The 24,476-nt window shown below is 36.5% G+C and overlaps 2 protein-coding genes and 1 long non-coding RNA gene across 3 annotated transcripts; 1 reads left to right on the top strand and 2 right to left on the bottom strand.

Moving 5' to 3' along the window:
* On the top strand, window positions 3,068–20,042 carry LOC109333255 (casein kinase II subunit alpha-2-like). The gene is made up of 10 exons (XM_019568645.1): window positions 3,068–3,336; window positions 3,760–3,889; window positions 4,621–4,815; window positions 5,076–5,233; window positions 7,096–7,186; window positions 7,330–7,395; window positions 7,854–7,936; window positions 19,113–19,176; window positions 19,288–19,356; window positions 19,692–20,042. Exons 1-10 carry the CDS (start codon window positions 3,251–3,253, stop codon window positions 19,746–19,748), a joined length of 999 nt encoding a protein of 332 aa, XP_019424190.1. The 5' UTR covers window positions 3,068–3,250; the 3' UTR covers window positions 19,749–20,042.
* LOC109333256 lies at window positions 7,852–19,145 on the bottom strand. Its single transcript, XR_002105992.1, has 3 exons — window positions 18,251–19,145; window positions 12,215–12,217; window positions 7,852–7,961 (listed from the first exon to the last, which is right to left on the bottom strand). It is a non-coding gene; the product is annotated as an uncharacterized LOC109333256 (long non-coding RNA).
* On the bottom strand, window positions 20,851–23,701 carry LOC109332438 (uncharacterized protein At2g23090-like). Its single transcript, XM_019567420.1, has 3 exons — window positions 23,455–23,701; window positions 23,161–23,201; window positions 20,851–21,138 (listed from the first exon to the last, which is right to left on the bottom strand). Exons 1-3 carry the CDS (start codon window positions 23,528–23,530, stop codon window positions 21,019–21,021), a joined length of 237 nt encoding a protein of 78 aa, XP_019422965.1. The 5' UTR covers window positions 23,531–23,701; the 3' UTR covers window positions 20,851–21,018.

Here is a 24,476-nt window from a genome sequence, read left to right as displayed (position 1 = left end):
TAATATGTTTTCATTCCAATAATATGTTTTCATCTGTAACTCTTCACTACCAACTAATCAGTATTAGAAGTGAAAAAATAATATTCACACTGATTTATCAGAAGTGAAATTTCAAAAAATGTTTCACTTCAAGATAATTAGTTGTACGAAAAATATTATACATTAAGACAAATCGGTGTTGGAATGTATAATCTTATAATTTTGAAAAAATATATTCATGCATGTAGCTTTTCCGGTACTTTGTAATTTTTTGAGTCACTCAAAAAGTTATTATAGGCGTTCCGTAAATAAAAATTGTAGATATTTTGTAGCTTTTAAGAAAAGAGCTTGTAGCATTTGAAAGCTACTTTTCAGAAGGGTGTTTAGAAAGTAAATTTCAATGATTCGCTTTCTAATTTTATCATTCAATATTTTAATAAATTACATTATATGCTCTTAACTAAAAAAACTTCTTAACTTTATCTCTCACTCTTACCTTTCCTCAATTTACGATTTCTTCACATAGAAAAAATCAACAACCCCCTTCATTTGTGTAGCTTCCCAATGATTATCACTTCAGGTATATTACACAATTTATAGTGTTTTATATAAAACAAAGTACCCTGTTGATTATATATTTATTTTATTTTATTTTTATGACATGGTTGCATGTGACATAGTTACATATAATGTATACAATATTCTTCTATTTGATTGTTAATGAATGTTCAAAATATTATCATATTATATCTTTTAATGATATATAATATTAATGGTGGAAGAATATTATAAACTTATGTAACTTAATTATATTTTGGAAAAATATTGAAAATACAAAATATATTCAAATAAAATAAATAAATAAATAAAATATTATATATCCAATTATAATTAAAATATAAAAATAAATAAATATTTTTAAATTATGTATGTATTTAATTACTTCATTTAATAAACAACAAAATAAATAAATAATGTATGCTTTTTTTTAGTTATTTTTTAAATTTCAACTAATTACAAAATTAATTTCACTGAATAATTTTAGTTTAATAAACTTTCAACTACTTTCATATCTACTAGTTTTTTTCGTTACGAACCAATATGTTGGAACAATGAATGATGCTTTGTGCCATAAGTCGTCTGTTTATAGCGAAGCTAAAGATGTGAAGTGTGAAGTTTGTGTATGTACTCCATATCCATATGCTTAGGCTTTTTTACCGTTTTAAGATTGTATTGCATTATATTGTGTCGGTAAAAGAATGGATCACTTAAGCTGGTCTGAAACTATATAGAAATGCATGCATTGTTTTAGACATATACATGTGGAAATATATATTTTTTTTAAAATTATACATCATGACAATCATATATATTGAAATGTATAATGTTTTTGTTTCTCTATGTGGAGGTGGTAGGTCGGAATTATGATTTTAGTATTGAATTCGAACAAGAGTTGGCATTAGATCACCTTTGGTGGTATTTAAAAAGGCACTTGGATGCTCAAGTTAACATAAGAGTACAAGAGCGTAAGTAAGTCTTTCTTATGAAGGATATCTCCTATTTATAAAGATGTTGAGTGCAATGTACCTTAAAGTAGGGGTGAACATGTGACTTGTTAAAACTTGTTCTTATTCGACCCTACATATTGGTCGGATCATTTTTTTGAACCAAGATCTAGCCATAGATTTGAAGCTAACCCGACCCTGAATATCAATCGAATCAGCCTTTAAACCCGAACCTGACTCAAGACTCAATTAAATATAATGCACACTCATTTTAGATAAAGTTTTTCAATATTAATTATTATTATGAATATGTTATTTGACATATAAAATGATATATGTATATATGATGCAAAAATTAGAGAATCAATGATATTTCCGACCAAAAATGTGTTGTTATTCTGCACATGTTTGAACAAAGACACATACAAACATGATGAGTGAGTGACAATGGGACGGGTCAGGTCATGCTTGGTCCCTACTCGACCCTAAATATTGATATGGTCTAATTTTTGAATCTGAACCCGACCCTAGACTCGATGAGACCTGACCCTAGACCCGATGAGACCCGACCCTATTCGGGTCCGGTCATGATCAGGTCATATTGGGTGAGCAGGTAGGGTTGAGTCCTGCTCACCCCTACCCCAAAGTGAGATGTTCTTTAATCAATATGAGTTGTTCTACTAGGTTTGTCCAGATTGACGTGGATTGTTTTATCTATGTCGGGTAGCCACCTTGTATATCTGTTCTATGTGGCACAATGCTTTATATAGGGCGGGTCACCTTATCGCCTATGTAGGCTGCTGAAACCGTATATTAAGTCTGTCCTACTGTGTGTCAGAGGGTTGCCCACAATGTTAAGATGACGTGTTTAACCCTGTAGCAAAAGCTGCATTATTCAAGCGACGCATCAATGATATAGGAAAAGTCTATATTTTTGTAGTTATGTAGGCACTGACCAGACCATATTTTATTATTGTCGTTGTTTCCTTAACTAAGTCGTCCATTTGAGCATGACCAACAACCATATAAGTCCAATATTATTCGTTTGATGATGACCTATAATTCTATGAGTTGACCGGTATTCGATCAGTTTAAATACTGTGATGGAACATTTTCCAACAAACATTTGTTAGAATTATAATTTTGTATTAGAATTATGGGTTCAAAGAATTTTCAATTTGAATATGTGCACTTTGGAATATATTAAAATTAACTCCAATACTATTTTGTCAGAATTACACGTACTGAGTGAGACAAACAAAAATTGGACAAAGAACAAACCAAAAACGCACCATTTTGTAATGCTATGGGCTTTCTAACTTCTAAGGTTTAAGAAAGAAGAGTATGAGAGATTTGTGGAATCTAAACGGTTTGGAAAAGAGAAAACAATATCAGTGTTATGAAACTTTAACAAAAAAATTTGGATAAAAAATTAAAAAGTTATATCCAAAAAGTGTCTCTTACAACAAAAAAAATCCTCCATTTTGTTTTTGTTGTCCATTTTTTTCTAACACAAAAAACTTACTCTAGGATGTTTATTCCTATAAAAAAGAGATAAATGTAATAAAAATGTAATACTCTGCACACACTTTAAATATGCGCACGAACCACAAACAATTCTCCGCATCTTGCTACTGTGCACCCTTGTCGCCTTTCGTGCACCGGTTGCGCAACCTCCTATCCTGCGCACCTCCACCCACCCTATCAACGACACTACTACTGTGCACCGCCACCGTGTCCAGATCTTAGATTCTAACCGCTCAACCATGTCGAAGGCGCGTGTCTACACCGATATCAATGTTCTTCGTCCCAAAGAGTATTGGGACTACGAATCTCTCACCGTTCAATGGGGGTAATGTTCCAAACCCTAATCTAATTATTATTCTGTTGTTAATTTCTCATCTTGTTTATGTTATGCTTTGATTTCGTAACAAATACAATTTACAATGAATGGAGATTTTAGGTTATGAATACGTCTCTGTGCATAGATTTTTTGAATTTCTAGGTGATGAACAATTTCATGTAACATTTTTCAATGTTTTTGTGTGTGTTATGAGCAGAGAAGCTGAATCACTGTGTAATTCAAAGTTAATTGATGACATTTCTTCTCTGGAAATGAAATTTTCCAAACAAGTTAATAGATGTGCTATGTCTGTATTTTGTCATTTCTCAAGTTATGAGGCTAATGCCAAATAACCTGAAATCTCTTTTGTTTGTTTTTTTTTACAATTTTCATTCTGATATTATGTTTTGATGTACTGTATGCTGTTTTCAGCGATCAAGATGATTATGAAGTTGTACGAAAAGTGGGGCGAGGGAAGTATAGTGAGGTTTTCGAAGGCATAAATGTTAATAGCAACGAGCGCTGTGTAATCAAGATTCTCAAGCCTGTCAAGAAAAAGAAGGCAAGATTTTTTTTATTCGTTGATTCATGTTGCTTTCATCCCTTCCTTTGGGAATTGAAATCTTTGGATAAACCTAGTCTGGGCTGTTTTGTCAGACCTATTTTTATAATTCTGCTGGTTAAAGAGTAATGTTACTTATACAAACAAATTTATGTTGTACTCCTCAATCTTTGTAAGCTATTCGATAAAAACTGGTCTACTCTGCACGATCTCCCCAACAGTTGTGCAACAATTATTTCCAAAACGTGAAAAAAATTAAAATTCTTCATAACAAGACATCAAATATAAGACTAAGAAGGTATAATATAATCTTTGTTTAGCTTTAAGGATATCAATATAATGTATGAAACTTCTTTAACAATAAAGTAAAAGGCTTATAACATGATTAGTAGCATATCCAATTATATAGCATGGTTACAGGACTGCCATATTAGAATGTAATTAAAGATAAGAGATCTTTGGAAGTTAAGGTTTCAATAGAAAAGACTCAAAAGAGGATCTTCGAAGTTCAAACCAGTCTTTTCAGTATGGACAGCTCCTCATATTGTTGGACTTATTTATATACTTTCCATTTTCTGAAAAGAAATCTTGTGATTAAGAAGTAGTTGACATCTTGTGTTGGCTTTAAATTTTGATCTTATTTTATGGAGTTTTGTGGTGTTTCATGTGCAATATCTTTTTAGTTCTGAAATTTTTTCTTACCTTGTGAGATCTTCAACATCATTTTGCAGATTAAAAGAGAGATAAAAATACTTCAGAACCTTTGTGGCGGCTCAAATATTGTGAAGCTTCTTGATATTGTCAGAGATCAACACTCTAAAACTCCTAGCTTAATATTTGAGCATGTCAACAGTACAGATTTCAAAGTTTTGTATCCAACCTTAACTGATTATGACATACGCTATTACATATATGAGCTCCTTAAGGTAATATAATACTTCAATCTCCCCTGTACCTGTGGTGTATATGGACTGCTGCTGTTGTGTCCCCTCAATAATTAGCTTATTTTTTCATAGAAATAATTTGAGTACCTTTATCTTAGAGAAGTCTTCTTATTGGAATCTTGCATGTGGTTCATGAGTAGAGACTTTTCCTTATGCATCATGAAAATGATTACTTCTTAATTGTACAAATATGTATTGAGGATCATTTTAGGTTACATAAGAGCTGTAGTTTTGAGTTGCAGGCCTTGGATTACTGTCACTCTCAAGGCATAATGCATAGAGATGTCAAGCCTCATAATGTTATGATTGATCATGAACTACGAAAACTTCGCTTGATAGATTGGGGTCTTGCTGAATTTTATCATCCTGGACAGGAATATAATGTCCGTGTGGCTTCAAGGTAATGTTCTCAGACGAATTGTCACAGTCTCAACTATATCCCTAAAAGTGAAGTTATTTAAATTGACAAGCCTGAGTTTTTTAATGTATAACATCTTGAATCAAAACATTTAAGGCATCATTAGCAATTTATGCATGATTTCATGAAATTTTCAATATGAATAAGGTACAGGAATTGTTGCAGGCCTAGTGATGGTACGTCCATAGTAATCATTCTGAATATGTTGAACACAAACTAAGGGTGCATCACTAATACTAATACAAAATCCAGCAACACCACAACTTTCTTAACTAAAATATGGGTCTTAAAGTGGTTTCTTGTTAATAAGATGTGGCCTCTATTGCTACTAAACATAGTGTTACATGACGTGCACAAAGTATTGTAGTAAATTAATGTATGCTTTATAAATATTTATTAAAGATCACAATATAAAATTATTCTGACCATTGTTTATATTAAGAATTTAGGATTCTGAATACCTTAGTCTTCCCCCCTTCGTTTCTAGCATCTTGTAAGGAGTCTTCTATATGTGTGCTAGCTTTTAGATTTTAAGTCATATTTTTTGTTTTTATCTCAGTTTCAAATTTTATAAATAATAATCAGACTTTTCTTCCAGAAGCCTGCGCCTTGCAGTACACTAATTTATCCATAATCATATATTATCGAATACTTGTCCTGTACAATATTAATGTGAAACAGTGTTGTTTTAAAAGCCATAGGCGGAGTCCTTTTGTCCTATTTATCCTTGACGCTGAACCTTATGATGCAAGCATTCCTCAGCAGGCTAATACACATTGTGTCAAAAGTGATCACGTATTTTTAGATTTTGTTAAATAACCATGTTTTTCCTCATTTTATCAACTTCTCATAAGAAATTTAAAGGGGCATTTGAGTCTAGGCCTAGCTTAAGATATTAAAACTTAGAAGCTCCAAAGCCAGTAATTCATTGCGTGCAGGAAGGCTTTTAAAGCAAAAACAGGGTTTTCAAGAGCTCTTGGCTTGGATGAAGTACTATTTTGAGGTTTTGTTGTGAGCTTGGTGGTATTCTGCCTTATGTCTTCCAGTCATACTCTTCTCTGTCATTTGCAGCCAAAACATCCTTGTACCTTTTTTCTGGTTCCCTAAATGTTTTTCAAATCTTATTAGTAGCATGTTTCAAGGTCTTAGTCTTCCATTTAAACTTTAGTCCTTCAGATACTTTTTCCTTCTTTTAGGGCAGCATTAATTTTTTGGCATGATTCCCTTTATGCAGTGTCTTTTTTTTTTTAAATTCTAATCGAATTTGATTTTCCTCTTTCCACCTCTTTCCATTTTGATGCATGGGACCCTTTTGTTCCTTTGTCTTCCTTGTCCCCTATCATCTGCTAGAAAAAAAAGCATATCATGAAAACTTCGCTCTACCTTGCATCACCATCAGCTGTCTCGCAAAATTTTCAATTGCAAATCCAATTTCAAGACTCGAAAATAGAAGGGAACTCCTCAAAATGAATGGTAAGTGGGTGCTGCACAACCCAATGCTGTTCTAGAACCTATATACACCACATAATAGATTGGAGAGGTGAACAGAATGGCGAACAACTGAAATGACTGCAAGAATTTAAGCCATTCGAAGGGGGTCTTGGAGCGACCCCCAAACCACCATGTTTCACAAGCAATATACTGGAATGAAAATGTCAAAGAGTGAGAATGAAAATTACTTTTAAGAATCAAGTATAGAATGAAAATAGGAAATGTTTTCCTAAAACAAGGGTACCCTTAAATTTTCCCAGACTTTATAGTATTGCAATGTTGGGATGAGATTGTTTCTCGAGTTCTTAAATGTCACTGAAAAAAATTACACGTACTTATGCTTTGCTTTTCAGATACTTTAAAGGCCCTGAACTTCTAGTTGATTTGCAAGACTATGACTACTCATTAGATATGTGGAGCCTTGGCTGCATGTTTGCTGGAATGGTGAGAGTTATTTCTACATGTTACAACTTATTGATTATTTTGGCATACCTTTGGCATTATTTGTATATGAAGGTCTAATTTGAAATCTATATTTGTAAAATCATTAATTTTGGGTTACGATTTGTTCATTGTACTTTTTGTAGATATTTCGCAAGGAACCTTTCTTTTATGGTCACGACAACCATGATCAACTTGTCAAAATAGCAAAGGTAACATCCTTGGTTGTTTGCAATTATGTAAGTTACAGAACTAGTTTACAAAAAATAAAAGAAGTTGCAGAATTGTCTTCTTGACGCTGTACAGTTTAATGTCATGTTTTAGTTATAGACTACAATATCTTTATCTTTTATTAAATGGCGTAATTAAAGTAGGATTTTCTTAACAGGCTAAAAAAAGTACTCTTACATTGTAGAACTAAATATATAATATTTTAAGAGGTAGCGGACTTAGTTTCTCAATATTGTTTTACCATTTTTTGACTCTTATCCTCAGCCCTAAGGACTGAGATTAAGAAAACCCATTAAAGTATTAGATCCCTTGCTGTTGTTCAGCATGCTAGTATATTCGTTTTTAAACAAGTTGCCTCTCCATGGCCCTTCCTGTAATAGATGCTTTTCTTTTCAGATCTGAAGGTTGTATTTTCTTTTCTTTTTTGTGCGATCTGCAGGTGCTTGGGACTGATGAACTGAATGCATATCTGAATAAGTATCATTTGGAGCTTGATCCCCAACTTGATGCACAAGTAGGAAGGTATCATTTTCCTTTTGATTTTCAACTTATTTCTTAGCAAATGTGACTACTAACCTAAAAAAAAGTCACGTGACACTTCTTCCCCTTCTCCTCCCTTCTTCTCTTCCCTTCTTCTCCTCCCTTCTCCTCCTCCCTTCTCTTCCCTTCTTCTCCTCCCTTCTCTTCCCTTCTCCTCCCTTCTCTTCCCTCTTCCCCTTCCCGTCTCCCCCTTCTCCTCTGCCCCTTCTCCTTTGCCCCTTATGTAAATTTATTTTTGGTTTCCCTCTTTACATGTCAATACTTTCATGTTAATGTATTACTTATATTTTTTTGTTTTCCTTTTATTTTTGGTTGTCAAAACATAAAAAGTATGAATTACTTATATTTTTAATGTTTTTGGTGTATTTGTATATTTATATGTGGAGAATATAGCATATAATATTGTGCATTTTAAGTTTTCTGTGTATTTATATGTTTAGGATATAAGTTACTTATATTTTTCCCTTAAGTGTAGCGGTCATCCCGCTATAGTGTTTTTGGGGTCGACTGCTATGCTATGCTCTGCTATCCACAATTGACTACCTAGCCACTCCCCAGGCACCAAGAAAGGTGCTCTGATACTAGTGTTAAACACTGGTATCTAAGAATAAAAGAATTGAGAAGAAATAGGATGAATAGTGCCCCTAACCCAGAATCGAAGTGATTCCGTTAGGGTTCTATGAATTTTATGGAAGGTAGAAAGAATTACAATGAAGAAGATGAATAGAACGTTCTAGGATTCCACAATCCTAACCCCTATCTGATTTCCCTAAATCAGAATTGTAACTTCCAAAAACTAACTAACTACCATAGGTAGCTTTCTATTTATAGGCCTAACTGACTTAACTAACTAAGGGTAAAGGGGAAAGTTTGCTTGCTATTTACTTAGCCAAACCTTCCTTTTCCCTCTTTTATATACATTTCGAATTACAGGCCCTCCCTTCAACAACCAGCTTGTCCTCAAGTGGGAAACCAAGAAACCGGTCATGTAGGGTTGCTGCTAATTCCCATGAACATTCATGTGTAGGAAGATTTTGCCACTTCACTAAGACCTCTGTATTTACATGTGGATCCTCTCTGCTATATAAGATATCTTCTGGTGAGACCACTAATTCCAGTTCCTCATTCAACATAGGAGGCAAATCTAGTTGGTATGCTATAGAACCCACTTTATTCAATATCTGAAATGGCCCATAGTATTTAGGAGCTAACTTGGCATACGGCCTGTTAGCCAAAGACTTCATTTTATAAGGCTGCAACTTCAGAAACACCCAATCTCCCTCTTCAAACTTCAATTCGCTCCTATGTTTGTCAGCCTGTTGTTTCATAAGATTTTTAGCCTTGGCTAAGTTGGTCTTCAATTCTGCCAAAATCCCATCCCTTAGAACAAACAATTGATTCACCTCTTCAATTTTAGAAGGGATAGCCCCTGCTTTCAACAATGTAGGTGGTTCCCTCCCATATAGAGCCCTGAATGGAGTCATCCCAGCTGAAGTGTGATAGTTGGAGTTAAACCAAAATTCTGCCCAATGTAACCAATCTAACCATAGCCTAGGTTTTGGACATACAAAGCACCTAAGGTAGGTCTCTAAGCATATGTTTGTCACTTCTGTTTGACCATCAGTTTGAGGGTGGTAGGAAGTGCTTAGCTTCAAGTGAGTACCATCCATTCTAAACAATTCCTTCCAAAAGTGGCTTAAGAACAAGGGGTCTCTATCTGAAACTATAGAGTTAGAGAATCCATGTAGCTTCACCACCTTTAAGAACACTATGACTACATCCTTGGCAGAGTAAGGATGCTCCAATGCAAAGAAGTGTGCATATTTAGTCAGTCTGTCCACTACTACAAATATGGTATCCTTCCCTCTAGTTCTTGGTAAACCCCTATGAAATCCATAGAGGTATCCATCCAAACTTGCTGAGGAACAGGGAGAGGTTGCAACAACCCTGCAAGAGTTAAAGTAGAGTACTTATTCCTTTGGCAAACATCACACTCTTCTACAAAAGCCTTGATATCAGACCCCATTCCCTCCCAAAATAAGAAACTAGCAATTCTCTTGAAAGTTTTGAAGTGCCCTGAGTGCCCTCCCATAGGAGTTTCATGACATTCAGCCATGATAAGGGGAATCCTGTTTGAAGACTTGGACACTACTAATCTGTCCTTATAGTATAGTACACCCTTTCTGAGTTCATAACCAGGATGAGCATTAGGGGACACCACCAACTCTTGCATAACCCTCTTCCACGCATGGTCCTGCTGTAGTTCTTGGCTCCAAGAATCCATGTCCTTATTACTAATTATATAAATTGCAGAGTACATTTTCTGTCTAGAAAGAGCATCAACTACTGAATTTTCCTTGCCTGCTTTATACTGGATCTCAAAATCCAACCCAATAAGCTTCACTGCCCACTTGAGTTGTTCTTCTGAAAATAACCTCTGATCAGTGAGAAACTTAAGGCTTCTTTGGTCTGTCCTGATTACAAAGTGCCTTCCCATAAGGTAGTGTCTCCACTTTTAAATAGATTGAACTAAGGCCATCAATTCCCTCTCATACACTGATTTCTGCTGTGCTTTCAATGAGAGTCCTTGACTCCAAAAGTAGTGCCTCCACTTTTGAATAGATTGAACTAAGGCCATCAATTCCCTCTCATACACTGATTTCTGCTGTGCTTTCAATGAGAGTCCTTGACTCCAAAAGGCCAAGGGCCTTCTTGCATCAATACAACTCCTAGCCCTTTATTGGAAGCATCAGTTTCTACCACAAATTCTTTGGAAAAATCAGGAACAACTAATATGGGTAGACTCATCATAGCCTGCCTCAACCCTTCAAAAGCTGTAGTAGCTGCCTCACTCCACTGAAAAGCTTCTTTTTTAAGCAAATTATTAAGAGGTTTGGCTAACTTGCCATAATTCTGAACAAACCTTCTATAATACCCTGTGAGTATACATGGCAAAACGGGATGGCCGACTCGTTTAGCCCGTGCCCGCAAATGCCCACAATATTTGTGGATGAAGGGTCTAATGTCCCTATCTTACTATAAGGCCCCCTCTAAATGATCCAACACTTTTAGTATAGGTGGGATTAGGTCTTTTGCTTATTACCATATTCTTCTGCTCAATGAGCGTAGCCTTCTGAATTATCTCATGCAGAGTGGTTAACTCATATAATCTCACTTCCACCATTATCTTCTCTTTGAGTCCATTGAGGAAGACCCCTCTCACAAATTTTTGGTTAACCTCCCTTAAAGCCCTTGCATACTTCTCTGTCTTCTCAAACTCCTCAACATAAGCTTCAACCTACCTTCTTGCTTCAAGGACAAAAGTAATTCAAAAGGATTCTATACCATAGATGGTTGGAACCTCCTTACCACATCTATTTTGAAGCTTTCCCAAGTAGGAGATAGGTGATAAGGCTCAATCCAAGCCAAGGGTGACAAATGTATACAAAAGGGGCAAGAGGGGAGTTTGGTTGAAGTAAAATAACCAAACTTACCTATTATACCCTTGGGTAGTTAGGTAGTTATCTCTATTTCTATAAATAGAAAGTTGTTGGAGGAAGTTAGTTAGTTTTTTAGAGGGAAAAGTCACCGATTGAGGAATCAGTAACAGAGGAGGATCGTGGGATCCATTGTGCTCTATTCTCTTCTATTCTGCATTCTAATTCAATAAAATTCTCCATTAGAACCCTAGCAGAATGATTTGATTCTGGTTAGGGGCATTTCCTTTACAAATTCTTTCTTTTCAAACTTCTTTTGATACCAGTGTTTATCACTGGTATCAGAGCATCGTTTTTGGTGCCTGATGGGAGTGGAAACCACCAACGATTCCGCTGCAATTGCTAATGGTATCTACCAGAAGTATGTCACGAGAAGACGAGGATTGGGAGGGAATGAAAAAAGACAGAGATGAGCTACGTATGCGTGTGGAATTCAACGAGGCACGCATGAAGAAGACAGAGGATCTACTCGAAGCTATAGCTTCGAAATTGGGGATTATGAGTGACAACTAGAATCCAGAAAGGAGTAGTGAGAACGATGAAGAGGTGGAGAGTCAGAAATTACCCGTGTGCCACGATAAATGGAGAAAGCTGGAGATTCCAATTTTCAGTGGTGATGATGCGCATGGATGGGTCCAGAAATTGGAAAGGTATTTCACAATGAGAGCCATCACAGAAGCTGAAAGGATGCAAGCAACCATGGTGGCCCTAGATGGGAGAGCTCTTAGTTGGTTTCAGTGGTGGGAACGGTGTAACCCATCACCTACTTGGAGCAGTTTCAAGATTGCAGTGGTAAGGCGATTCCAACCTTCAATGATACAAAATCCTTTCGAATTGTTGTTAGCTTTAAAACAGGAAGGGAGTGTGGAGTTGTATGTAGAGGAATTTGAGAAATATGCAGGGGCTTTACTGGATACTAATCAAGATATTGTGAAGGGGATTTTCTTAAATGGGTTGAGGGAAGAGGTTAGGGCAGAAGTGAAATTGTATGAACTGGGCACCCTAGCTGAGATGATACAAAAAACCATACTCATTGAACAGAAAAATACAGTTGTGAATAGGAGGCCTAGTGGGGGGTTTGGGAGGTCTAGTGCCCCTTCCAAGAACTCTGCTTATAGCAGAGTGGTATCAGTAGAACCATCTAATATGAGTAATATTAGAAGGGGAGGGTCCTCAACAGGGAGTAGTGGGGTTGGCAGCTCTAGGGGGGTTCAGGAAGTTGATCAATCTAGAAGCAGAGGAGAGTATAGGAGGCTTACCAGTGTGGAGATGAGGGAGAAGAGAGAAAAAGGTCTCTGTTTTCGGTGTGATGAACCTTTTTCTAGGGATCACATATGCCAGAAGAAGCAACTTAGGATGCTCATCTTGGGTGAAGGGGAGGAATCTGAGGGAGGAATCTAAGGGAGAAATGGAATTGGGATAGGAGCTTGATGTCTTCAACTCTTTACAATTATCATTGTATTCCATAGGGGGTTCACATCTACCAAATCTTGGAAGATCAGAGGGATTCTAGGAGGAAGGTCAGTGGTGGTAATGATTGACTGTGGAGCTTCACATAACTTCATAGCCAAGGAAGTGGTGGAAAGTATGGGGTTGAAGGTGCAAGAAACCAGGGCTTATTTTGTAGAAGTGGGGGATGGCCACCGAGTGAAGTGTCAAGGAAGGTGTTCTCAACTCAAATTGAGTTTACAAGGGCTTGAGGTGGTGCAGGATTTCTACCTGTTTGGGTTGAAGGGGGTGGACTTGGTGCTAGGCATTGAATGGTTAGCAGGATTGGGCAGAGTCAGTGCTGATTTTGGGAAGATGGTGTTGAATATAAACATAGCAGGGTCTACTTTCACCTTAACAGGGGATCCTACTTTAACCAGGACAGAATTATCATTGGGGGCCTTCATGCAGGTTCTTAAGGAAGAAGGGGAAGGCCTACTAATTCAATATGACACTCTCCATCAGGTTCAGGATGCAGGTGGGGTGCCCAAGGAATTGCAGCAGGTGCTCTGCCTGTTTCAGGAGGTCTTCCAAGAACCTCAGGGTCTTCCTCCCCCAAGGAGACATGACCATGCCATTCACTTAAAAGAGGGCACTGAGGTTCCTAATATTCGACCTTATAGGTGTCCACACTACCAGAAGGCTGAAATTGAAAGGTTGGTAGCAGAAATGATGGGGGCAGGGGTGATTAGGCCTAGTATAAGCCCATACTCTAGCCCTGTCATCTTGGTGAAGAAGAAGGATGGGGGTTGGAGGTTTTGTGTTGACTATAGGGCACTTAACAAGATTACTGTACCCAATAAGTTTCCTATCCCTTTGATTGAAGAGTTGCTTGATGAGTTAGGGGGTGCCAGGATGTTTTCCAAATTAGATCTCAAGGCAGGGTACCATCAGATAAGAATGAATGAGGCAGATGTTGAGAAAACTGCTTTTAGAACTCATGAGGGGCACTATGAGTTCTTGGTAATGCCCTTTGGGCTTACCAATGCTCCTTATACATTTCAGTCCATGATGAATGAGATTTTGAGGCCCTATTTGAGGAAGTTTGCCCTGGTATTCTTTGATGATATCTTAGTTTATAGCTTGGATATAGAAACCCACAACCATCATCTACAACAAGTGTTGACATTGCTGGCAGAACATCAGTTGAAGGCAAATCAGAAAAAGTGTAGTTTTGGGCAGACTAGCATTGAGTACCTAGGCCACATCATCTCTGATCAGGGGGTATCTGCTGACTTGTCTAAAGTAGAGGATATGGTGACCTGGCCTCAACCTACCAACATTAAGGCCTTGAGGGGGTTCCTAGGGCTCACTGGGTACTATAGGAAGTTTGTCCAGAATTATGGTAGGATTGCTAAGCCACTAACTGAGTTGCTCAAGAAGGATTCATTCAAATGGAATTCTGATGCCACTGCTGCTTTTGAAGAGTTGAAGAAAGCCATGACTACTCTGCCTTTGCTAGCTGTTCCTAACTTTGAGAAAGTTTTTACCATAGAAACAGATGCATCCAGCAAGGGATTAGGAGCAGTTTTAATGCAAGAGGGAAGACCCCTAGCTTTTTGGAGTCAGGGTCTGTCCTTAAGGGCTCAACAGAAATCTGTGTATGAGAGGAAGTTGATGGCCTTGGTCCAGGCAATTCAGAAATGGAGGCACTACTTAGTTGGAAGGCATTTCATCATCAAAACAGATCAGAAGAGTCTGAAATTTCTCACTGAACAGAGGTTGTTTTCAGATGAGCAATTCAAGTGGGCAGCTAAGTTGGTTGGGCTAGATTTTGAGATCCAATATAAGCCAGGGTGTGAGAATTCTGTGGCTGATGCTCTTTCCAGAAAACTTATGTACTCTGCCATATCCCTTATTAGCAGTGAGGAGGTTGATCTATGGAATACAGAGTTGCAACAAGACCCCAAGTGGAAGCAGGTTATCCAAGAGATGATCATCTCTACTACATCTCACCCAGACTATGAGTTAAGGAAGGGGGTCCTCTATTATAAAGGCAAGTTGGTCTTATCCAAAAATTCCAACAGAATTCCTATCATAATGGCAGAATGTCATGATACTCCCATGGGTGGACACTCTGGCCATCTCAGGACTTACAAGAAGATTGCCAACTTCTTATACTGGGAGGGAATGAAGGCTGATATAAAAAGGTTTGTAGAGGAATGTGAGGTGTGTCAGAGGAGCAAGTATTCTACCCTAGCCCCTACAGGGCTCTTACAACCCATTCCTATACCTCAAGAAGTATGGGGAGATATTTCTATGGACTTCATAGGGGGGCTACCCAGGATCAAAGGCAAGGATACTATTTTTGTGGTTGTTGACAGATTATCCAAGTATGCTCACATGTTTGCTTTGGGACATCCTTATTCAGCAAAGGATGTTGCTACCCTGTTCCTAAAAGAAGTGGTTAAGCTCCATGGGTTTCCCTCTAGCATCATTTCTGATAGAGATTCTGTGTTCCTTAGCCAGTTCTGGAAGGAGGTGTTCAAAGTTGCTGGCACACAACTAAAGTTTAGTACTTCCTATCATCCTCAAAGTGATGGACAGACTGAGGTGGTTAATAGATGCTTGGAGACCTACCTTAGGTGTTTTGCTGGCCCTAAACCCAAGCAGTGGTTAGAGTGGCTATCCTGGGCTGAGTTCTGGTTTAATTCCAATTATAATGCTTCAGCTGGGATGACACCCTTTAAGGCATTATATGGCAGAGAGGCACCAACTCTACTGAAGGCAGGGGCTATTCCCTCTAAGGTGGATGAGGTAAACAGGACGGTGATACAGAGAGATGGGGTGTTGGCAGAATTGAAGGAAAATTTGTTGAAAGCTCAGAACCTGATGAAGCAACAGGCAGATAAGCACACGAGGAATGTGGGATTTGAGTTGGGAGATTGGGTCTATCTCAAGTTACAACCCTACAAACTTAAGTCTTTGGCCAAGCGTCCTTATGCCAAGCTAGCTCCTAGATACTGTGGTCCCTACCAAGTGATTGAGAAGGTGGGAGCAGTTGCTTATAAGTTGGCTTTTCCCCCTCATGCCAGAATACATCCAGTATTCCACATATCCTTGCTGAAGTAGGCCCTAAAGCCTCAACAACTACCTCAGGCCCTACCTCCAATGTTGAATGAAGAATTGGAATTAGTGGTAGAACCAGAGACCCTCTTGGACCAGAGGACAGGAGCTCAAGGGAAGAAGGAGGTATTAGTCAAATGGAAAGACCTTCCAGACCATGACTGTTCTTGGGAGGATATAGACACCCTTCAAGCAAGATTTCCAGATTTCCAACTTGAGGACAAGTTGTTTCTTTTAGGGGAGGGTATTGATAAGGCTCAATCCAGGCCAAGGGTGACAAATGTATACAAAAGGGGCAAGAGGGGAGTTTGGTTGAAGTAAAATAACCAAACTTACCTATTATACCCTTGGGTAGTTAGGTAGTTATTCCTATTTCTATAAATAGGAAGTTGTTAAGAGAAGTTAGTTAGTTTTTGAGAGGGAAAGTTCACTGATTGTGGAATCAGGAACAGGGGAGGATCGAGGGATCCATTGTACTCCTAATTCTTCTATTCTTCATCCTAATTCAATAAAATTCTCCACTAGAACCCTAGCAGAATCAAATTGATTCTGGTTAGGGGCATTTCCTTTACAAATTCTTTCTTTTCAAACTTCTTTTGATACTAGTGTTTATCAATAGGTTATAACCCTCCCACCATTGAAACCAGCTCAAGGCTTTGCCCTCCAAGGCCACCATCGTGCCTTGCATCTTTTCCTCTTCTGTAATGGCTCTGAGGTTGAAGTGCCTTTCTAATTTCTGAACCCAATCGAAAGCATCCTCTCCAAGGAAGATTGGGATCTCCAATTTATGCCATCGATCAAAACCTTGTTGATTCCTTTTGCTTTCAATCTCGTCACCATTTTCACTAGCTTCTTCCATCGAATTATCCCCCTTTGCAATCCCTAGCTTTGCAGCAATGGCAACAAGCAATTCCTCCGTTTTCTTCATTCGAGCCTCATTCAATTCTAACCTAAGGCGAATTTCCTCCTTTTCTTGTTGCAAATCTTCGCGTTCTTGAGATCCACTATCACCTTCCTTAGCCATGCTTCTAGTTGACACCATAAGCCGAATTCCTTAGCGACAGCGATGGTGGTTCCACTCCCCTGGGTAGTCGATCGCACGCGATAGTGGAGGTTGCAGAGGTTTCCGTCCCTCCCCGCGATGGAATGGCATATCGTAGTGCGGCTGGCCGTCGCAGGTTGAGTTTCAGCAGAGGCATGAGCCAGAACCCACTGCAAAACCCGCTTCAGGTTGAAGAACCCTAATTTAATAGAAAATGTCAATTTTTCCCTTACTTTTTATTACATGGCATTGGTTTTTTAGGTTTTTTTATTTATAAAATACTCCTCTCTCTTTGTTTATTTTAAGAAGACATGTGACTACTAACCGAAAAAAAAGTCACGTGACACTTCTTCCCCTTCTCCTCCCTTCTCTTCCCTTCTTCTCCTCCCTTCTCTTCCCTCTTCCCCTTCCCGTCTCCCCCTTCTCCTCTGCCCCTTCCCGTCTGCCCCTTATGTAAATTTATTTTTGGTTTCCCTCTTTACATGTCAATACTTTCATGTTAATGTATTACTTATATTTTTTTGTTTTCCTTTTATTTTCCCCTTCCCTTCCTTTTGTGAGTTTCTTTTTGTTGTCAAAACATAAAAAAGTATGAATTACTTATATTTTTAATGTTTTTGGTGCATTTGTATATTTATATGTGGAGGATATAACATATAATATTGTGTATTTTAAGTTTTCTTTGTGTATTTATATGTAGTTGTAGCGGTCATCCCGCTACCCGCTATCCCGCTATAGTGTTTTTGGGGTCGACCGCTATGCTCCGCTATCCGCAATTGACTACCTAGCCACTCCCCAGGCACCAAGAAAGGTGCTCTGATACCAGTGTTAAACACTGGTATCTAAGAATAAAAGAATTGAGAAGAAATAGGATGAATAGTGCCCCTAACCCAAAATCGAAGTGATTTTGTTAGGGTTCTATGAATTTTATGGAAGGTAGAAAGAATTACAATGAAGAAGATGAATAGAACGCTCTAGGATTCCATGATCCTAACCCTCTCTGATTTCCCTAAATCAGAATTGTAACTTCCAAAAACTAACTAACTACGATAGTAGCTTTCTATTTATAGGCCTAACTGACTTAACTAACTAAGGGTAAAAGTGGAAGTTTGCTTGCTATTTACTTAGCCAGACCTTCCTTTTCCCTCTTTTATATACATTTTGAATTACTGGCCCTCCCTTACTCCTATCAAATTGGTTCACAATTATTTAATGAAATTACATAGACTTAAAAAATGTCAAATAGTAGAGGTTAAGCACTTTGATTCCCTTTATTAGTGAGGTATTAAACTCATGAGCCATCTTATGGAACTATGGGAAATGATTAACAGGGATTAAGAGGATGGACTCCCATTTTAGAGAACCATTCAACTTTATGCAAGGTAAGGTCAACCGTTGAGGCAATATACCTTTTACAAAGATTGATGGAGGTGCCAGAGGAAACATAAAGATCTACTCATGGTTTTTATATTATGGAAGGCACATGAGAACAAAAGGAGTTTTTGTTGCTTATCTTTGAGCAATAAGTTTGATGTAATTAAAATTAGTGTGCGAATAGATGGTAGGATCACTAAAGATACGGCCTAATGAAGTTAGAACTATTGAATTCCACCAAGGGTCAACTTTAGTCCTTATATTCTTACCTTGCTTTGGATGTACTTAGTGAGCATATCCAGTCCAGTAGTCAGTTCTGTTGTTCGTACTTTTTGTAGTGGATATAATCCTGGTGAGAGTCAAATGAGGGAATAAACAGTGAGTTACAGCTTTGGAGAATGTTTTTAGAAGTAAACATAGTAATATTGAATGTAAGTTTAGCAAGATACTCAGTACCATTTAGCTACGAGGTGAAATTTTGAGAACTTACCATACCATAAGTCACAGTTTTAGGTATCTATCCTTCAATTTTGATTTATTAAATTCACAACCTGTCGTAATATCTGGCAATACAATATTACACTCCTTAAAAGTTTGTTACTTCTATTTCTACTATATTTCCTCAAGATATATAGATGAAGTATTATTGCTTTCTCACTTCTTTTATTATGTTCTGCTTTTTCTTCTGCAGGCATAGCCGCAAGCCCTGGTCTAAATTTATCAGTGCAGATAATCAGCATCTTGTTTCTCCAGAGGTCATTTATTCCATCTTCTGATATGGCATTGGGACTACATAATTAGCTTATATTGTAATTTCACAAATCTCATGTTCGGATTTTAATCATTTCGATATAACTGTCTTGCAGGCCATTGATTTTCTTGATAAGCTCCTTCGATATGATCACCAGGACAGGCTAACAGCAAGAGAAGCGATGGTAATAATTAGTCTCTTATTAATGTACTGCAGCATGGTTCTTTACTTGTGCTGTGGGGTTTCCTTAGACTACATGATATTTTGTGATCTCTGTATATAGCCGAAAGAGGGTGATCCTTGGTGCAATGGTAAAGTTGTTTGCCTTGTGACCCGAGATCATAAGTTCAAAACCTAGGAACAGCCTATTCGCTTGCGATAGTAAGGTTGAGCCTCTTTGCTTGCGATAGTAAGGCTGCATACATAGTACATCTACCCTATCCTGGGAGTCTCATCCACTGAGCCGCCTTTTTTTTATTTAACCAAAAAAGTAAATAAATCCGAATGTTGTATCTGCAGGCACATCCATACTTCTCACAGGTAAGGGCAGCAGAAAGTAGCAGAACGAGGACATAAACCTCGTCATATATGGATCCATAAACCCTAGTTCATATATTTGGTATTGTTTTTTAGTATCCTAAAATGCGTTGTGATTGCCTTCTTTTATTTACAGTCTGGTCAGTTTTCTTGTGAAATAGAACAATATCATTATCTTGTGTCAATTGATTGAAATTGTATCCTAACGAGGCTATGATCACGCTGAAAGTAGAATTGCACCCTTTACCCCATTCTATAAAGAAAATGTTTAAACTAGCATAAACGTATCTTTACAGTGGATATTAGTAGCGTGATTCATCATTTTTCTGTCAAGATCTCTTCCATCAGTAGATTCATTTGGACTGTAAACTTTGCTATCCCACTTTTTATATATTCTCTTGCAAAATTACCTTACTAACCCCTGCATAAAAATAGTGTGTTTGTAATTAATCATTACCAAGCAAAGTACCATTTTAGGACAGATATCGCATTCACATTATGTAAAAGGCTTCCTTTGCCTTCTTTCAACATTCAACATGGGTTGTGGAGTTGTGGGCAGAGATTGTGAATGAAACGGTATTCATAATGTTTGAAGGATAGACAGGTAGACTTTTGTATCAAAGATAAATCGAAGTTATATTGAATGTTAGTAACTTAATATTACTAAAATAGGGAATTCTATATATACACTACCCGATTTAAAAATTTATTCTAACTTCCTAAATTATTCATGTTACCAATTCAATTAACCGTCACACCTAGAGTTGGCAATGGGATGAGAGGGGTAGGAGTAGTGCTTACTTATTTTTCATTCTCATACCTATTTGTGGGTACACATGCAGCAAGGGGAGAGTACAAGTGATGCTTACCCATTTCCGTATTCATTTATTTGTGGTTATTCATGGGTACCTTCATGTTCATAGTATATTTATATATTTTTGTAATAAGGCAACCTATGTTAGGGTAAAAATCAAATTTTAAGGCCCTATTTTTTTCACCGTGCTAATATATTATTCTTCATTTGTGACCCCAAGGGACAGAAAATTTGGGATCAGACTTATAAAAGCTTCTAAGCACTGATAGAACTAAGCATTTCATGTGTTGTAAGGATTAGAATGCCACGTTTTTGTTAATAAACTTAATATTAACGATCATAAGTTACAAACAGTTTGTCACAAATTAAACATCCCATGTGGTCTCTCCTTAGCCCCACAATACATAAACACAGAAGGACACTTGATATAAAGAGAACATAGATATATTTGTTGATATATTTAACAAGAGGCTACATGAACTTCCCTCATATGGTTCACTTTTTAAGATGAGGGAAACATGCATAAACATCAGATTTAGGGTGTTTTGCTTCAGCATGCTCCCTGCATTTCACTTCTGAAGTGGTGCACATAAATGTCTGCATGCACACCTTGCACTACAATATCATCAATCACTAAATTATTAATCAGTAAAAGGCTCCATTCTGCTTCAGTCACTTTATATAGCAACACAGTGAGCAAGAAATAAAATATAACACATTCATACTATATTCAACTCCTAATTCAATATTCATTAAAGTGTATATACATCAATAATCTTAGTAGTGAATTTCACATGTAATTTACAGTTAGCATGAGACCAATACAATTAAGGATATAATATATATATACCGAAAGTAGTGTTTTTTATACTGTCAGTAAATCATCTAATCATCATGGACTCTTAAACAAAAGTAAAACAAATCAACGGTGGATAATATACTGATAGTATAAAAACTTTACACTGACATTGCATAAATATTAAACTATACCATTAAACCCAATCAAAACAATACCATTGCATGTGCTATATACACCGGGTCTATGACTCTGCTTCTCACTTTTAAGTTCCCAAAGAGACTTTTGGAGAAAATAAGTTTTGGGTATATTGCTGTAAAGTCTCATTGAAATTTTTGATATCGTACAAGTTAATTGTCAAATATTTAATTTGTAAAAATGATACTTGTTAAGAGAGTTAATCACTGAACTAATCACTTGCTCATAGGATAAGAGAATGTCATTAATAATACCAAAAAATATCTAAATTAAATCTCATCGATGAGCATATGCAATTTAATTATAGTAGTTAATTACTTAAATATCAACAAAAGTCAAGTTTGTAAAAATGCATTATGATGAATCATTTTGTTTTGATTCTCCATTTCCTTTAATTCTTCCATTATTGCTTCCTTCCCTTCAATTCCCATTTGACTCCTTCCTTCCATTATCTCCCAACTCCAAAAGATAGCCTTAAGGAATTTCATTTATCTCCCAACTCCAAAAGATAGCCTTAAAGAATTTCAGCTATGTATATATGCTGTGCACACATGGCATACCTCTATCATGTGGCAAACACCCATGACTTCAAGATAATAATACTATTTCATAATTCACTAGCTTTATCGAAAATAAAACTTTCCCAGTATTCAAAAATCTAGCGTAGTTTTCTAAGCTTTAGTTTGGGACCAGCATTATAATTGTAGTAAAGTTTTAATTTTACAACCTGTTATGGACAAGGAAGGATATAATTGCTGACATAAGCCGCCATTGGCAGTCACAAAAGATAAAACTGCCGCATATCGGAAGAGAAAGGAGAGGATCAAAAGGTTAGGAAGGGGAGTAAGAGAAGGGAAAATGAAGGAAATCCTTTTCTTTATTTAAGAGTATGAAATTTAGACGAAGAATGATAAACTAATGTTAATGGAAGAATATTTTTTATATATTATTACTAAACATATTTATCTATTTTGACATTTTATATTAAAAAAACCTAAATTAGGAGAACATAAAAAATAGATACATGAAGGGTTTTGAAGGGTTTGAAAACCTTCAAAAACCTTCCCCTCTCTTTGATCAAACTCTCAAACAATGAGAAAGTTTTAACAAAGCCATCAATTCCTTTCTCTTCCCCTCCAAAACCACATTCTCAAACAAGGCTTTAATCACTCTAAGAGTTTACTCATAAAGACAAACTCACTTTTAGGGTTAGTTTGAGAGTTGGATTATGGAGGGGAAGGGAGGGAAAATGAAGGCTTGAGAGCTATTAAACAAGTGTATTTCATGGTTCCCAAGCCTTCCCTTTTCCTTCCTTCCCCTCCAAAATCCAACTCCCAAACTAACCCTTAGAGAATTTGGATTCTCTCTAACAGCCACGCCTCTCCGATTTGTGCTAGAGTAAGAATAATGTGTAAGGTGAATCTTTTTATTTATACATCATCTCTGGAATGATATAGTAGTTGCAATCCAAATCTCACTTTATATTTATAACAACCTTTTCCAAAAGTACCAAAAAAACATATTTAGACAAAATAATAATGTTATATACTCCTTATTCACATAAATTATACACGGTAAAATTAAATGAAAAGAACCCTTATAAAAAATTCAGTTACTGCAAAAAAATAAAACTATTTTTTAACCTGGATGGACATTGCTTTCTTGTTAGTTTCAAGCTGACTTCCTGCACATATCAACCAAATTATTAAAAATCAATAATGATTAACACCAAATCTAACACAAAGTCTCATATCTTTTGGTTGGTACTAGCATTTGAACTTGATCTACTTGATATAATTTGAAAGCAACTACCAAAGAGACCAAAGATGTTAGTACAAAATCTCATATATATTTTTCTCCAAATAGAAACAAGTTTTCCGATTTTAGAAGAAGAAATGATAAGTTTTAGAGAGAAAAGAAGAGAAAAATGAAAATACCCTTAGCACCAGCCTTGAGCTTCTCGAGGTTCCTTTCACGAGCCATCTTTGCCTTTTGACCATTGCCTCCTCCCATTGTTGGTTGATAATGCAGAGAACGAAGGATGAGTGAGACCCTCAAAACAAAACAAAATTTAACTTAAATTTTCCCTCAAAGAGGAAAGAGTAGTTGAGTTGAATGCGTGGAGAGGAATGGGTGATTCATATACTATATTGGAAATTGATTTCGTCACCCAACACTTCATAATTGTGTGATTGATTATTAATTCATACATGAGATATGGCTAAATCCAGAGTTCACACCAAATTAATTTTCATATTATGAGTTCACCTTTTGAAACAAAAATTGTGAAGGAAGTTCTTAATTAGGAATTGTGGTTATTATACTAACATTAATATTAAAAAATTAATAAAGAAAATAATAATTGCATTTATTTATATTACTTTATTTGTTAAAATAAGATGTGTCAATTGATAGAAGACTATATTTTAGAAGTATAAACAAAAATAAAAGTTGTGTTTCATCCTTAAAACAAATATTTTGGTAAAATACTATGCCATAATTGGTATTTAACAATGCTTATGTGTTTAACGCTGTTAAATGTAAGACGGAAGAGAATTAACAGCGCTTATTGAAACAAACACTCTTAAAAGTGTTATCTTTAACAACACTTATTGAAGTCAGCGCTATTAAATGTCATACTTCATATATTTAACAACACTTCTTCAATAAACGTCGTTAAAAGTGCTTGTTGAAGGAAGCGTTGTTAAAGATGTTATATTTAACAACGCTTATTGAACGACCACTGGTAAATGTCATACTTCATATATTTAACAACACTTCTTTAATAAGCGTTGTTAAATGTGTTATCTTTAACACATTTATTGAAGAAAGCGCTGTTAAATGTGTTCATATATTTAACATCACTTCTTTAGTAAACGCTCTTAATGACTTGTTCTAGTGAGCCGAAATCTTTTCAAATTCAAAAACAAAACTCACACAATAATACATATCACTCAGT

Source organism: Lupinus angustifolius, chromosome LG18, assembly GCF_001865875.1.
Source record: "Lupinus angustifolius cultivar Tanjil chromosome LG18, LupAngTanjil_v1.0, whole genome shotgun sequence".
Lineage (NCBI taxonomy): Eukaryota > Viridiplantae > Streptophyta > Magnoliopsida > Fabales > Fabaceae > Lupinus > Lupinus angustifolius.
Note: the sequence above shows the minus strand (reverse complement) of the source record. Positions and strands in the feature narration are given on the sequence as shown.